Source organism: Camelina sativa, chromosome 5, assembly GCF_030686135.1.
Source record: "Camelina sativa cultivar CO46 ecotype springtype chromosome 5, ASM3068613v1".
Lineage (NCBI taxonomy): Eukaryota > Viridiplantae > Streptophyta > Magnoliopsida > Brassicales > Brassicaceae > Camelina > Camelina sativa.
The window spans coordinates 40367981-40385003 of NC_141884.1; the positions used below are offsets into that span (position 1 = coordinate 40367981).

Consider the following 17023-nt stretch of genomic DNA (forward strand, 5'->3'; position numbering starts at 1 on the left):
GGAAGCAACTCTTCAGAAACCTTCCATATTCCTCCCCTTACCGGCCGGCGCTGGCTTCTCCGGCGTCGGTCGGCTATTTATTCCTTGCTTTTCCTTCTTTGTATAGTATTTGATTTTCAATAATACTCGCCAATGATTTCCAAAACTATTTGGTTGATTTCAATCATCCGATTACTTGTCCTTCTCTCCCGTCGTGAGAGTTTCTTTCCGACCACAATCCGGCCAGATCATCGGAGCAGTGGCGGTGCTTTCCCGCTGAATTTCGTTTCAAGCGGTTCTCGTTGGTTAACGATTGAAAGAGATCCTCATCACCATCGTCAGATTTTTAACTCCGACGCAATCAAATCGAGGAATGGCTTTCAGTTCCAGATCTGGGATCCAGGCGGAACAAATTTTGGGATAGAAGATTGCGAGATGAATTCCCGATTAAATTGCATCACTAACACTCGACTGCTCTTCTTCTCGGTGGGTAAGACCTTGTTTCTCCAATTATTGAAGAAGTTGACAAAATTTGGTGATGGTGATATTATTTGCATCCCCTGGTCGGAAACTTCCACTTCATCGTCTATTTATTTGAGTTTTAGAGAAAGTGGTTTCAAAATAAAGAAAATTACTCTTCTTGATGATGATGGTGGTGATTGCTTTTACCGGTCAGAAACTCTCCCTTTGTCGAGAAAAATCCAACACTTTTGTTATCTCTGGTATAAACTGAGACATGAACCATTCATCTTACATGATTGGTATTCTCTCTTTATTCGGATAAACCAAATTGAAGAGATTAGCTTTTGTCTCATTAACATCGTTGATGAGAATGAGAGATATAGGGATTCGATGACATCTTACCTTTGCTTTATTCCTTTAAAAATCTTTTCAACTTTATTCCGGTGGCATCAAAGACATACATGGGTAAGAGGACTACATCTTCCAAAGGATTTCAAAGGAATCTTGGTGACTATGTACATACAGTGGTGTTCTGATTGGCAAATATGGCATGCTCTATCAACCTTCAGAAGACAGATTCCAGATTCATTAAGCAACAATTCAGTTTTTCTATCAACTAAAGTTATGCCAAGAGCATTTTGGAGTCTCAGCTATATGTTGTTAGCCAATAAAAAGTATGTGAAAGGGGGACATAACAGATCATATCTGTTAGCCTATAAGTCTAAAGATAGCATGGTTACTCTCCACTCTTTCATCTAAATTGTAATAATTTCCTATATTTGCGTAAACGGTTGTTTTGAATCGATTCTGTATTTTGTAAACTCTGATATCAATATATGTTGATTTGCCGAAAAAAAATATATATATATATTTACATGATTATTAATTTATGATATTATTGGGGCCATATTTTACATGGAGATTTCAAAAAACTTATTATCTTATTATCTTATCGAATATTGTTAATTTTTACACTGGCCCGACTTGGGACTGTGACAACCCGTCCCGCGGACCCCACTAGCCCACCGCTAGCTTGCCCCCAACAGACCCAAGCTGGCCCTGCAGGGCATCGATCCTAACCCATCACTGTGGATATCCCTATCCACCAGTAGGTTATTGGTGCGCCAGGCGTTCCTCGAACCCTGATCCCTCACCCTTTAACAACCCTTCCCATAGGACAAGCTGTCACCAATTGATAACAAAATTTATTAATTTATAGTGTTTAATAATTTATAGAGTATTAATTTATAGAGGTTTTACTGTATATGAAGAATTTATTACTAGCATATCTATTTTCGATCATAAAAAGATACAAATGAGAAGGATATATATATAACAAAATGAATATAAATGAAAGCAAATAAGAACACAATAAGCAACATATAACTAATAATTAAAAAAAAAACAAAGATTGTATAAATTGAATAGTCGAATATGCAGATCTCGTAAATTTTTTATCCATAAATTATATAATGTAACAAAATCAAATTAATACCTATATAGGTTAATTAGGGGGGGTGGTATTGGACAAACATATTTTTATGTAATTTAATCGAATAGAAATAATATCATAAATTACATATTTTCAAGTATTATAAAAGATTTGAAAAAAAAATCTTTTTATTTCTAATAATTATAGTTTGCAACATTTTAATAATAATAAAAAAAATAATAATAAAAAAAATAGATGGTGAAGTGACTTTAGTGCAATGGCAGGAGGTAAGTCCATTTGTAGAAATCACCATCACATCCGGGATCGAGTCCCGGTTCCTGCGAATAATGTAGGAATTTGGCTAATGGGCTGGCCAGTTATGGCCCAATGGTTGACAAAAAAAAAAATGAATTCTTCTTAAGTCTCTTTTGTTCCCACTACGTTAAAAACAAACGGTGGTAAACAATATTTTATCGAGTATATTACTGTAACACATGCATATAACACCAACATCAAATTTTTGTATACATTGAATGGTCCACAAGATGCGTTCTCATAAATTTTTATCTATAAAATATACAACGTAACAAAATCAAATAGATTATCTTACAATTCTGAAATTCATGTAAAATAAGCTGCATGGATTAATTAGTCAATCCTATGTTTGAATAGCAAAAAAAAATGTCAGTAGAAATACTAATCATCTTAATTACTAATTAGCAAGAAAGAAGAGAAAAAAGGTCAAATAATTGATGAGTTACACCATAAGCTTATGTTTTCACAAGCCAAAGGGATAAATGATATGGAAGCATTTGCTTTGGAAAGCAATCTCTTCAAAGTTAAAATGATGTAAAAATAATAATAACAATAATGAGAGAAAGAAAAAAAGATGAAGCAATCTCTTCAAATAGGACAAAATAGAATTGAATCCAAATACCATTTTTTTTTTAAAACTTCTGATATAATAATTAAATAAATACTCATTCTACTTTGAAAGATTTATGTTTGAAGATTTGTTTGTTTCATTGTAAAATCATTGTTTCTTTTTTTTTTCCATTCATTTTGTTGTTAATTATCATAAGATTTAATATAATAATTAAATACTCATTCCACTTTGAAAAATGTATATGTTTGAAGATTTTTTGTTTCACTGTAAAATTATTATTCATTTTGTATTTTTTTTTTCATTTCCAATTAAATTTAATTATTGCTCTATCCATGATCTATTTCTACATGGCACATAAGCTCAAGTAGTAGCTTAATTTTTTTTTTCAACCAAATATTAAATAAATTAAAAGATCACTCGAAGTTTGGTTGCCCAAACAGGAGGAAAATAGTTTACAAAAGAAGTTTCAAAAAGTAAAGATCTTGAAGACTGGACAAGACAATCTGCCCTGACGTTGAGTTCACGAGAGATCCTATTCAGGGTGAAGGAGGGGAAGGAGGATCAGAGCAAGGAGAATTCGTCCAGCAAATTTGAGAAGGCCGGCCAATCCTCGGGCAGCTGCACCACCGCTATCAATTCTGCACAATCCGTCTCGAAGGTTTGACAATCAAACCCAGCTGCCCGCAATGATTTCCACATCAGAGCTTGTAACTCCGCATGTAATGGGGACGGGACACGTCTAAGACTTCGTGCTCCCAGAAGAAGCGTCGAGTCCTCACCATTACAAAACCACCAACCCATACCCTGGAAAGAATCCAAACCTTTCCAGGAACCATCAACCTGACAGCATGGAGAGGGCTCCCTCACCTCAAGGGGAGATGGAAAGCAATCTCTTCTAATGATGTAAACAAAAAAAATAACAATAATGAGAAAAAGAAAAAGAAAAGAAGAAGCAATTTCTTCAAATAGAACAAAATATAATTGAATTCACATATCATTTTTTTAAAAACTTCTGATTTAAGGTGCCATTTGTTGCTAATTATCATAAGATTTAATATAATAATTAAATTACTCATTTCACTTCAAAAGATGTATATGTTTGAAGATTATTTGTTTCACTGTAAAATTATTATTTTGTTTTGTATTTTTTTTTATTTCCAATTGAATTTAATTATTGCTCTTTTTGTAAAATTATTATTTTGTTATAATAGCTCTTTTTGTTCAAAAAAATATTATAATAGCTCTTTTTGTTAAAAAAAAAATTATAATAGCTCATGTCATACAAAAAAAAAGTGAAATCAGAATTCATATAAGATTGAATACTGTAACATTCTGTTTCCTTTTTCATGTCATTATAATATTTTTTTGAGGAAAAAAATAATATTTTATTTTTATTATTATTGTTTATAGATAACAATTGATAAAAAACGAAAAATAAATAAATCAAGATTTGCAAGGAAACGTGCAGAGGCAGTCCTTTATTTGTCCATTTGGGAAGCACAAGCCACTTCCATTCCATTTTTGCTTACAGAGAGTGGCACAGGTGTCATCGACACAGTTTTGACCTCTCATTGGAAGATCATGACACATTTCTTGTCCTTGCGTCTCTCCCATCATTATTCCTGATAAATATTTTAAAACATAATCTTTAAAAACAATTCTTATAGAATAAAAATTGCTGAGACAAAACAATAACTATAAATATTTTAATATGTTTAGAAAATGGTAGATGTAAATCAAACCTAAAACGAGGACGATCATAAAGATAACAAGACCTATGGCTTTAGTCATTTTTGATGATTTTATACAATAAAAATAAAAGTTACGTAAAAAAAATAGGAATGACAATGGCAATGTACATATGTAGAGATGTCTTATATATATATATATATTGAGAATATATATATTGACAATGGCAATGTACTATCATAAAATATATGAATAGGAAGGATATATACAACAAAATCAATTAAAAATAAAAGTTAAGTAAAAACACCAGGAATGTTAATGGCAATTTAGAAATATAGAGACGTCATATAATTGATTTTTTTGTATATATATATTTAGAATTTATTAGTAGCATATCTATTTTCCATCATAAATATATTGGATATATACAACAAAATCAATTAAATTGAAAGTTAAGTAAAAAAACCATGAATGTTAATGGCAATGTACACATGTAGAGACATATATATATATATATATATATATATATATATATTACTAGCATATCTATTTCCCATCATAAAATATATGAATAGGAATGATATATACAATGTTTTTAAATCCGGACCTGAAGGTGAACCAGAAGTCTTTCGGGTCTCTGGGTCAACCGGTCGGATCGGTTGAATTACGGGTCAATTATTTTATTGGTTTATTTGCATTTTATGAATATAACATACACTTTTCTATCTTATTATATAAAGTTGAGTTTTGAAAGTTAGTCATTAACAAGATTTTGACATGTGTACAAGTTAATATAATAAGAGAGATTTGAAATTTCAACAGAAAACAAAATATTTTGTTTTAAACAATATTAATAATGTAAAAAGATAATTATCAAAAGAATATAAAAATTTAAAAGGTTTTTTAAAAAACAAATAATTATAAGGAGATTTTATATCTTATTATATAAAGTTGGGTTTTGAAAGTTAGTCATTAACAAGATTTTGACATGTGTTAAGTTATCAGTCTTAGATTTTGACATGTGTAAAAGTTACTTTTTATATTTAATAGGAGTTTTGATTACAACAAAAGTAAAATATTTTTTTTTTAAAAATATTAATAATGTAAAAAAATAATTATTAAAATTACAGAATTTATAAAAAAAATACAATTTTTTTTTAAATAATTGTAAGGAGATTATATGTATATTATTATATAAACTTTGATGACAAAATTACTAATTAACGAGATCGTGACATGTGTCAATTGTATCATTCAGATGTTGACACATGTCAATTATAAAAAATAAAAATATAATAATTTAAAACCTACCATAAACGGTTTTATATAAAAGTAAAATAGAGAAAATAAAACCTAATTTTATTAAAAGTATTTAAACAGTTTTAAAATTTAGAAAAAAATCATTATAAAGAAATTATATATAATATAAAATTCGAAATTATATTATTGTTTACTTATTTTTATTTTAAGTTGCTAATTTTACAAGAAAAATATTACTTTTTATATATATAAGAAAAAGTAACTCAGCACAATCAGTCTCAAAACGTTGACAAGCGATCCCTTCAACACGTATCCGCTCAATGGCCCACAACAACGTTTTTAACTTTGAATGCAGGGGGAGGGGCTAAATTCAAATAATTTATTCAAAAAGACTGCTATTGTAATATACAAGATAGAAGTATGTAAGATTAACATATGCGTTTTTGTAACTACACAAATGTTAAAGTAGTGAGACATATAATATACTCTTTAATGTGTTCATAAAGAAAATTTGTTGGTAGTAGTGTAGACTATAGCAAAAAAAAAAACAACTATTTTCAATAATTAAAAGTTTATCTCTTTACTTTTGTATATTGTTTTTACTTACGAAAAAACTAAATATATATTCTTTGTTAATTTTATTTTATTTTAATAACTTTGAACTCATCTACATCTATTTTCTTTAACTAAAAGTGTATATATTTACTGTTTTTATTTCAATCGAACAATTAAAAGGTTAGCTGCCCAAACCGGAGGGAAAGGATTTACAAAAGAAACTTTAGAGATAAGAGAACAAGAAGCACGAGCAAGACAATCCGCCTTCGTATTTGACGCACGCGGTATCCAAGAGATGGAGAATAGTGGGAAAGACTCTAGCGAGTTTAACTCATCAAACAAGTTGGAGAAGGACGGCCAATATTCAGAAGACTGCACCATAGTGAGTAACTCAGCACAATCAGTCTCAAAATGTTGACAAGCGATCCTTTCAACACGTATCCGCTAAATGGCCTACAACAATGTTTTTTTAACTCCCAATGCAGGGGGAGAGGCTCTGTTTTAGACACTTAACCCCCAACAACAAGGTTCGCTCCTCACCAACACAACACCACCAGCCCAATCATGAATACACATTGGTTGCTTTCCAAGAACCATCAATCTGACAACAAGGTGAAAAAACCTGGACATCTGAATACGAAGATGGAGCTGACATGATTGCCGTAAAAGAGAGCGCCTATTCTCAGGCTAAATTATCGCTCAAAGTCTGAGTAATTATATCATTCGCCTCTATCTCTTAATCTTGATTTTTTTTATGGCATTCCAGATTGCCCATAAAATTCATGGTAATTGAAGAAGTTGGTCAGGATCACTCTATTGAGAGGCGTCCCTCCAGAAAACAAAATCCAAATTCGAGTACACCGACTCATATGGTAAACCCTCTGACAAGACCGGAGTCAGAGATAAATTCCAAACTTCACACAAACGAGGACATTCAAAATAAAAACATGATTAATAGTTTCAACCATAGAATCACATCTTTTACATCAAATATCACATTGGACACCTCGGTGTATCTATTTACTTACTAAAAATATTTACTTTATATTATTTGATAAATTTAATTTAATTTTTAAAATTATAAACCCGCACATCGGGCGGGTCCTAATCTAGTATGTATATATATCATAAAATTCGAAATTATAATATGATTTAGTTATTTTTAAATTTTAATTATTAATTCTACAAAAATATAGAAAAAGTGATTAAAGAAAATATACTGTTAGTTATTAATTCTAAATTTTGTAAATACTCACTTCTATATAAACATAGATCGTCTCATATTTTTCATCTAACAAATAATTTATTCAAAAACACTGCTTTTAAGTTTGTTTAATTGGGAATTTTTTTTTAGTGGGAAGGTAAATTTTTCCTATTTTTTTTAACCAAAATTTTCTCCTACTTTCTCCTTATTCAGTTAGGAATAGGTAAGATTAATATGTTGACAAAAAAAAAAGATTAATATATGCGTCTTTTTTTCCTAATACTGTATTTTAAAATTTATTGTAGTATTTTTATTTGGTTTTTTTTTTTTTGAATTATTTGGGATTCATATATTAGCCTGCTTATAATTTTCTATTGTTTCTTTAATTATATCAAATTAATTTTCTTCTAATTTCCCAACATTGATTGGTCGGTCATAAACTCTTCTTTTTTCAAAGATAATTGTTACTATTTTTCATTCAGTCCCAACGAGAGATAACGAGTAGAAACTCATCAACCTAATGGATGGATAAAATATGTTAATCAAACACAAGTTTACAACAAATATATTTATATAGATTGGAAAAACATAAATCGTTGTTGATTGATCCATAGGAGCTCAAAGATGGTGACACCCTTGACTGTGGAAAGATTTAAAAGAATTGATTTGGCCACATATATCACCAAAATGCACTTATTTTTTTGGTCAAGGGTTCTGAGAGAACTTCATGATGGGTGACTTTCCTTGAAGTGATTGTTAGAATTGTGTGAGTGAGGACAAAACACAGGAAAAGATCATTTGTTGATTTGTAGGATCGGTAAACAAGTATTTAAAGTCTCCTAGACGTAACAAACCGGTCATCTAGTATGTGTGGATCCACGGGTCGGGAATAGAAGGTGGGCCCATGGACTGAGAGTGGACATGAGCTCACTAAGCAAGGTGGTGGTTGGGGTGTTACAGAAACATAGGCTACATCATGGTGTATCAAAGACACTTCCATGAATACATTGGGAAATTTAACATTAGGTACTATCAAAAGATTTTGTAACGTTAGAAAAATGTTTTTACTTTCATTTGTTGTTGGAGCAAGCCAATTTGAGATAGCAAAAAGATGTGAACATGTTCTCTCCACACAAGAGGAGGGCAAAGCCAAAGTTTTCTCTACGGAAGAGAAGGTTGGACACAAGATTATCTCCCTAAAGAGAAAGGTGGAGGAGGTTGGACGCAAGGTTATCTCCGTAAGGGAAGAAGGCGGAGCTAAGGTTCTCTCCACGGTGGAGGAGGTTGGACGCAATGTTCTCTCCATAAGAAATAAGGGCGGAGCCCAGGTTTTCTCCATGGTGATCATACATTATTGTGATGATATATCATTGATTAGTATATTATGTATTATATTTTTTATTCGAAATGTTTTTGAGCCAACAATTTTAGTAATTAAAAAACTATGCAGAAAGGAAAGTAAAAATAGTTGGCTTAATGCATTTATATAGATATTTTCTTTTTTTTTGTTTGAACAACCTTATATAGATATTTTCTAGGTAGTGATAAAAAATATTTTAGTAACACAGAGTATATTTATGTGTAAAAAATACACTTTAAATGGTAACATACATAAAAAAAATTTGTAAATAGATATAAATCAGTGTATTATAACAAAAATAAAATTTATATATAACATACAACAAATTTTAATATATTTTTTGTTTAATTTAATTTAATTTATAAAACTTTAAACCCGCACATCGGGCGGGTCCTCATCTAGTAAATATATGAACAAAACATACATAATTAAGTACTAAACAGCTAAAATTAAACTTTTAAATGATTAGATAAAATAACTAAGTGATTTTTTTATAATAAAAACATTTATTTTTAATTTGCTTTGAGTTTGAAATGTGATAAAAATAAAATATTTTAATTTGATACGACCCCCGGTCTGACCTACCGGTTCAACCACCAGTTCACGGGTTTTTAGCGGATTTTTCCGGTTTTTTGCGGATTTTTATTTGTCTGGTTTTTAAAGGTAATCCAGACTGGAATACCTACCGGGTCGCGGTTGGCCGGTCCTGTCCGGGTTAAAAAACATTGGATATATACAACAAATTCGATTAAAAATCGGAAGACCATGCTAATTATCATAAGATTTTATATAATAACTAAATACTCATTCCACTCTGAAAAATGTATGTTTGAAGATTTTTTGTTTCACAGTAAAATTATTGTTTTATTTTGTATTTTTTTTTTCATTTTCAATTGAATTTAATTATTGCTCTATCCATGATCCATTTCTACAGCCTACCAAAAAAAAATGATCCATTTCTACATGGCGCATAAGCTCAAGTGGTAGCTTAATATAATAGCTCATGTCATATAAAAAAAGTGAAATCAGAATTCATATAAGATTGAATACCGTAACATTTTTATTCTTTTTCATGTCATTATTATTATTATTTTAATAATTATTGTTTATATAGATAACAAATGATAAAAACAAAAAATAAATAAATCAAGATTTGCAAGGGAACGTGCAAAGGCAGTTTTTAATTTGTCCGTTCTGGAAGCAGAAGCCACTTCCATTCCATTTTTGCTTACAGAAAGTGGCACAGGTGTGAGCGACACACTTTTGACCTCTCAGAACATCACGACACATTTCTTGTCCTTGCGTCTCTCCCGTTATCATTCCTGGTAAATATTTAAAACATAATCTTTAAAATAATTCTTATATAATAAAAAAATGTTGTGACAAACAATAAATACAAATATTATGAAATGTTTATAGAATGGTAGATGTGTAAATCAAACCTAAAACAAGAACGATCATAAAGATAGAAAGAATTGTGGCTTTAGTCATCATCTTGATGATTTTATACAATAAAAATGAAAGTTAAGTGAAAAAAAAAACCAGGAATGTTAATGGTAATGTATACATGTAGAGACGTATATATATATATATGAAGAATTTAATACTAGCATATTTATTTCCAATCTTAAAAAGATACGAATGAGAAGGATATATACAACAAAATCAATTCAAATGGAAGCAAATAAGAACACAATAAGCAACATATAACTAATAATTGAAAAAAAAAAACAAAAATTATATACATTGAATGGTCAAAGATGCAGATCTTGTAGATTTTTTATCCATAAATTATATAATGTAACAAAATCAAATTGATTATCTTAAGATTCAAAAATATGTTTATGTAATTTGATCGAATATAAATAATATAATAAATTAAAGTTTTTCAAGTATTATAAAATATTTGAAAAAAAAATTCTTTTTATTTTTAATGATTATAGTTTGCAACATTTTAGTAAAAAAAGAATAGATGAATTCTTCTAAAGTCTCTTTTGTTCTCACTACGTTAAAAACAAACGAAGGTATACAATATTTTATCGAGTATATTATTGTAACACATGCATATAACACCAACATTATCAAATTTTTGTATACATTGAATGGTCCACAAGATGCGTTCTCATAAATTTTTATCTATAAAATATACAACGTAACAAAATCAAATAGATTATCTTACAATTCTGAAATTCATGTAAAATAAGCTGCATGGGTTAATTAGTCAATCCTATGTTTGAATAGCAAAAAAGTCATTAGAAATACTAATCATCTTAATTACTAATTAGCAAGAAAGAAGAGAAAAAAGGTCAAATAATTGATGAGTTACACCATAAGCTTATGTTTTGACAAGCCAAAGGGATAAATGATATGGAAGCATTTGCTTTGGAAAGCAATCTCTTCAAAGTTAAAATGATGTAAAAATAATAATAACAATAATAATGAGACCAAAAAAAAAGATGAAGCAATCTCTTCAAATAGAACAAAATAGAATTGAATCCAAATACCATTTTTTTTTAAAACTTCTGATATATAATTAAATAAATACTCATTCTACTTTGAAAGATTTTTGTTTGAAGATTTTTTTGTTTCACTGTAAACTCATTGTTTTTTTGCCCATTCATTTTGTTGTTAATTATCATAAGATTTAATATAATAATTAAATACTCATTCCACTTTGAAAGATGTATATGTTTGAAGATTTTTTGTTTCACTATAAAATTATTATTTCGTTTTGTATTTTTTTTTTTCATTTCCAATGGAATATATTTATTGCTCTATCCATAATCCATTTCTACATGGCACATAAGCTCAAGTAGTAGCTTATTATAATAGCTCTTTTGTTAAAACAAAAATTATAATAGCTCATGTCATATTAATAAAAAAGGTGAAATCAGAATTCATATAAGATAATAATTGATAAAAACGAATAATAAATAAATCAAGATTTGCAATGAAACGTGCAGAGGCAGCCCTTAGTTTGTCCGTTTGGGAAGCACAAGCCACTTCCATTCCATTTTTGCTTACAGAGAGTGGCACAGGTGTGAGCGACACACTTTTGACCTCTCATTGGAAGATCACGACACATTTCTTGTCCTTGCGTCTCTCCCGTCATCATTCCTGATAAATATTTAAAACATAATCTTTAAAAACATTTCTTATAGAATAAAAATTGCTGAGACAAAACAATAACTCTAAATATTTTAATATGTTTAGAAAATGGTAGATGTAAATCAAACCTAAAACGAGGACGATCATAAAGATAGCAAGAACTGTGGCTTTAGTCATTTTTGATGATTTTATACAATGAAAATTAAGTAAAAAAAACCAGGAATGTTAATGGCAATGTACACATGTAGAGACGTCATATATATATTGAGAATTTTTATTACTAGCATATCTATTTCCCATCATAAAATATATGAATAGGAAGGATATATACAACAAAATCAATCAAAATAAAAGTTAAAAGTAAAAAAACCAGGATATTAATGGCAATTTACAAATATAGAGATGTCATATATTGTATATATCCTTCTTATATATATAATTGATTTTGTTGTATATATATATATTGAGAATTTATTACTAGCATATCTATTTCCCATTATAAAAATATATGAATATATTGGATATATACAACAAAATCAATTAAAATGAAAGCAAATAAGAACATAATAAGCAACATATAACTAATGATTTAAATTAAAAAAATTGTATACATTGAATATGCAGATCTCGTAGCGTTTTTATCCATAAATTATATAACTTAACAAAATCAAATTAATTATCTTTTTTTTTTTGAACAAAGAATCATCAAATTGATTATCTTAAGATTCTGAAATTCATGTAAGATAAGCTACATGGGTTAATCGGGTGGGGTGGGGGTGGTGGTATATTGGACAAAAATATTTTTATGTGATTTGATCGAATAGAAATAATATCATAAATTATAGATCTTCAAGTATTATAAAAGATTTTAAGTCTCTTTTGTTCCCACTACGTAGAAATCAAACGAAGGTATACAATATATTATCGAGTATATTATTGTAACACATGCATTATGCATATAACACCAACGTAACATCAAATTTTTGTACACATTGAATGGTCCACAAGATGCATTCTCATAAATTTTTATCTATAAAATATACAACGTAACAAAATCAAATAGATTATCTTACAATTCTGATATTCATGTGAATTAAGCTGCATGGATTCATTAGTCAATCCTATGTTTGAATAGCAAAAAAAAATGTCATTAGAAATACTAATCATCTTAATTACTAATTAGCAAGAAAGAAGAGAAAAAGGTCAAATAATTGATGATAGTTACAGCCATAAGCTTATGTTTTGACAAGCCAAAGGGATAAAGGATATGGAAGCATTTGCTTTGGAAAGCAATATCTTCAAAGTTCAAATGATGTAAAAATAATAATAACAATAATGAGAAGAAAAAAAAAGAAGAAGAAGAAGCAATCTCTTCAAATAGAACAAAATAGAATTGAATCCAAATACCATTTTTTTTTCTTTTTTAAACTTCTGATATAATAATTAAATAAATACTCATTCTACTTTGAAAGATTTATGTTTGAAGATTTGTTTGTTTCACTGTAAAATCATTGTTTCTTTTGTTCCATTAATTTTCTAATTTATGCAACATGCCAATTTAATTTAATTATTTGTTCTATCCATGATCTATCACTACATGGCACATGCACTTAGCTTATAATAGCTCATATCATAAAAATAAAAAGGTGAAATCAGAATTTATATAAAATTGAAAACCGTAACATGTTTATGTTTATTTCGCGTCAATATTATTTTTATTACTATTATTAATGTTTATAGATTAGAAATATTTAAACAATAAATAAATAAATCAAGAATTGCAAGGAAACGTGCAGAGGCAGCTCTGAGTAAATCCGTTTGGGAAGCACTTGCCACTTCCTTTCCATTTTTGCTTACAAATAGTGGCACAGGTGCTAGGGACACATGTTTGACCTTTCATTACAATATCATGACATATTTCTTGTCCTTGCGTCGACTCAGCCGTCGCCATCCCTGATAAATATTTAAAACATAATCTTTAAAAACAATTCTTATAGAATAAAAAATGCTGAGACAAACAATAATTATAAATATTTTAATATGTTTAGAGAATGGTATATGTAAAACAAACCAAAAACGAGGACCATCATAAAGATAGCAAGATGAATTGTGGCTTTAGTCATCTTTGATGTTTTTATACAAAAGAATGAAAGTAAAAAAGAAACTAGCTGGAATGTTAATGACTTAATGGCAATGTACACATGCAGAGACGTCATATATATACACTAAGAATTTATTACTAGCATATCTAATTCCCAGCATCAAAAATAGTAGTATATGAATATGAAGGATATAGAGAATATAAGAATAGGAAGGATATATACAGCAGTCAATTATAATGAAAGCAAATAAGAATGCAATAAGCAACGTATACCTAATAATTAAAAAAAAAAAAATTGTATACCTTAAATGGTCCAAGATGCATTCTCGATTATGATCCATAAAATATTACTCCAATGTAACAAAATCAAAGTAATTCTTTTTTGTCAAAGAACAAAATCAAATTGGTTATCTTAATTACAATTCTGAAATTCATGTAAAAATAAGCTACACGGGTTAACTAGTCTTTAGAAAACAAGGTGTAAGAAGATCCTTTAGACATACTATGTCCAATTCTAACAATATCTCATATCTATACACGTTTATGAAGTTTGAACTCTTAAATATAGATATTTTGACGGATATTATATTTCAGTTAGTTTGCCAACGTCAAATGTGTTATCTTATCACCTATACTTGTTTTTCAAGTTCTGTATATGTCCACTTTTAAAATATGTCTGATGAATCAAAATGAGTGTACACTGTACACAAGTCAAATATTAAGATATGAAATGATAGACAAATTTATTTGCTTAATAATTTAGTACAAATTTATTATAGATTTCGAAATTTCACCAATTTAAATTTTGGTTTCTTAATATATATGTTAAACTTATATATTATATTTCAACTGTTAGCCTTAATATTTTTAAATAATACATTTAAATAGTTTTATTAGATCTAACAGTTGATTTTTTTTTCTAATTTGATTTTAGCGGTGTGAATTTATAGTGTGGCCAAACATAATTTTCTACACAAAACTCTCATTTGACCGAATCTTCTTTTGGTTGATGTTTTTTTGAAATGAAAAAACATGTTTCAAACAAAAAAAGTAATGCCATAAATAGATTGTCTGATAAATAAATGTAAAATATTTTGCACAGAACAGAAAAAGTATAAGTACTAGAGAGTAATTCCCTTATTACAAAAAAAAAAAAAACAAAGAGATCATTTTTCACCAAAAGACAAAAATGAATAAGTTGATAAGTTTGATGATGGTAGTCATTGCAATGTGCTTTGGGTTGAATGAAGCTTGCAATTATGCAGGTACTGTAAACATTGTTAACAAGCTTCATGATGGTCTAGTTCTCAATTTTCATTGTCGTCAAAAGAACCCAACAAATAATTTAAGACCAATAACACTAAAAAATGGTGAACTATATGATCTTCCATTCGAGGAGCTAGGCCTGGGCATTCGGTTAACCATTCGGTTTCGGTTCGGTTGTATTCGGTTTCGGTTATTTTGGATATAGTAATATAGTAACCATTTGGATATTTTTGAAATTTCGGTTCGGTTCGGTTCGGTTTCTTTCGGTTCGGTTTCGGTTTGGTTATTTAAATAAATAACCATAACTAACATAAATTATATTAACATTAACCAAATAAACCAAATATAACCAAAACTAACCGAATATAACCAAAATTAACCAAATATACAATAACAAAAATACAAAAAAGGGAAAAATATGGATTCAATTTTACAAAATAGTATTTAACTTTGTAAATTCAAAATAATAACATTTACATATATTGATTATTTAAAATATTTAATTGTTTTGAATCTAGAAATAATTTATATTTTAAGTTTATTTTATAGTTTTGCATAATATTAAGTATATAATATTTGATATCTTCTAGGTTTTCGGATATTTCGGTTAACCATTTAATTGTCGGTTCGGTTCGGTTCGGTTTCAGTTAGTTTGGATATAGATTTTTACTAACCATTCGGGTATTTGAAGAATTTCGGTTCGGTTCGGTTTGGTTTTTTCGGTTCGGTTTCGGTCGGTTATTTGGTTATCGGTTATTTTGCCCAGCCCTACGAGGAGCCATTAGTCATTTGGAAAAGGAAGGTAATCAGCTGTAAACTATGGTACAAGGGTAAAGATAATAAGGAATATTATCGTGATATATTTCGAGCATACCGATCAGCCGCTACTTCTCGATGTGGTCAGCTACGTGAATACACTGCTCGCAAAGATGGGATTTATTTTACCAGAAAGACTGGAGTTGCACCAACATTTTTATTTCCTTGGGTACCCAAATAGCCGTGGGGGTCGTCAATAAACATATATATATATTTTAACTATTATCTAATTGTCGCTTATAAAAATAAATAAATTTATATATTTATGTAAATTCATAGACTTTTAATAAACTCATTGCATATTTTTCAATATCATAATTGGTCATGATATGTAATTAAAAAATATATATGTACAGTAAAATTTCTATAAATTAATACTCTATAAATTAATAAACACTATAAATTAATAATTTTTACTAGTTCCAAGTCGAAACAGTATAAAAAATAACAAAATTCGATAAGATAATAAAACTATAATTTTTTTGAAATCTCTATGTAAAATATGGTTCCAATAATATCATAAATTAATAATTTATGTAAATTTACATGATATTTTTGTTGATTTTAATAGATAAACTACACTAACCTAGCATTTTTACGTGGAGCACAATCTTAAGAAACTGAAGAAACTTCTTGATTTTAATAGGTATACATATACCATACCACTTAGCTAATATTTACAAAAATTAAGAAAACGAGTACGGTGCACCTGCCCCACCCCTCATAAGCCTTGATCCGCTCCTGTATGTCCACTTTTTAAAAATGTTTGATGAGTCAAAATGAGTGTACAAAAGTCAAATATTAAGATATGAAATGATAGACAAATTTATTTGCTTAATAATTTAGTACAAATTTATTATAGATATAATTGTTCAGGTTTTGGACGAGAAGTTAGTTTGGGAAGA

The 17023-nt window shown here is 28.8% G+C and overlaps 4 protein-coding genes across 4 annotated transcripts; all 4 read right to left on the minus strand.

Annotated features, from left to right (window-relative positions):
* Positions 1–4202: 4202 nt before the first annotated feature.
* Positions 4203–4550, minus strand: LOC109133044 (putative defensin-like protein 119). Its single transcript, XM_019245575.1, has 2 exons — positions 4502–4550; positions 4203–4381 (listed from the first exon to the last, which is right to left on the minus strand). The coding sequence occupies exons 1-2, from the start codon at positions 4548–4550 to the stop codon at positions 4203–4205; spliced, it is 228 nt and encodes a 75-aa protein (XP_019101120.1).
* A 5314-nt stretch (positions 4551–9864) lies between these two features.
* On the minus strand, positions 9865–10373 carry LOC109133020 (putative defensin-like protein 119). The gene is made up of 2 exons (XM_019245554.2): positions 10270–10373; positions 9865–10149 (listed from the first exon to the last, which is right to left on the minus strand). Exons 1-2 carry the CDS (start codon positions 10319–10321, stop codon positions 9974–9976), a joined length of 228 nt encoding a protein of 75 aa, XP_019101099.1. The 5' UTR covers positions 10322–10373; the 3' UTR covers positions 9865–9973.
* A 1289-nt stretch (positions 10374–11662) lies between these two features.
* LOC109133013 (putative defensin-like protein 119) lies at positions 11663–12203 on the minus strand. The gene is made up of 2 exons (XM_019245544.2): positions 12064–12203; positions 11663–11944 (listed from the first exon to the last, which is right to left on the minus strand). The coding sequence occupies exons 1-2, from the start codon at positions 12110–12112 to the stop codon at positions 11766–11768; spliced, it is 228 nt and encodes a 75-aa protein (XP_019101089.1). The 5' UTR covers positions 12113–12203; the 3' UTR covers positions 11663–11765.
* Positions 12204–13574: 1371 nt separating this feature from the next.
* Positions 13575–14121, minus strand: LOC109133027 (putative defensin-like protein 119). The gene is made up of 2 exons (XM_019245558.2): positions 14007–14121; positions 13575–13888 (listed from the first exon to the last, which is right to left on the minus strand). Exons 1-2 carry the CDS (start codon positions 14056–14058, stop codon positions 13707–13709), a joined length of 234 nt encoding a protein of 77 aa, XP_019101103.1. The 5' UTR covers positions 14059–14121; the 3' UTR covers positions 13575–13706.
* Positions 14122–17023: the final 2902 nt, after the last annotated feature.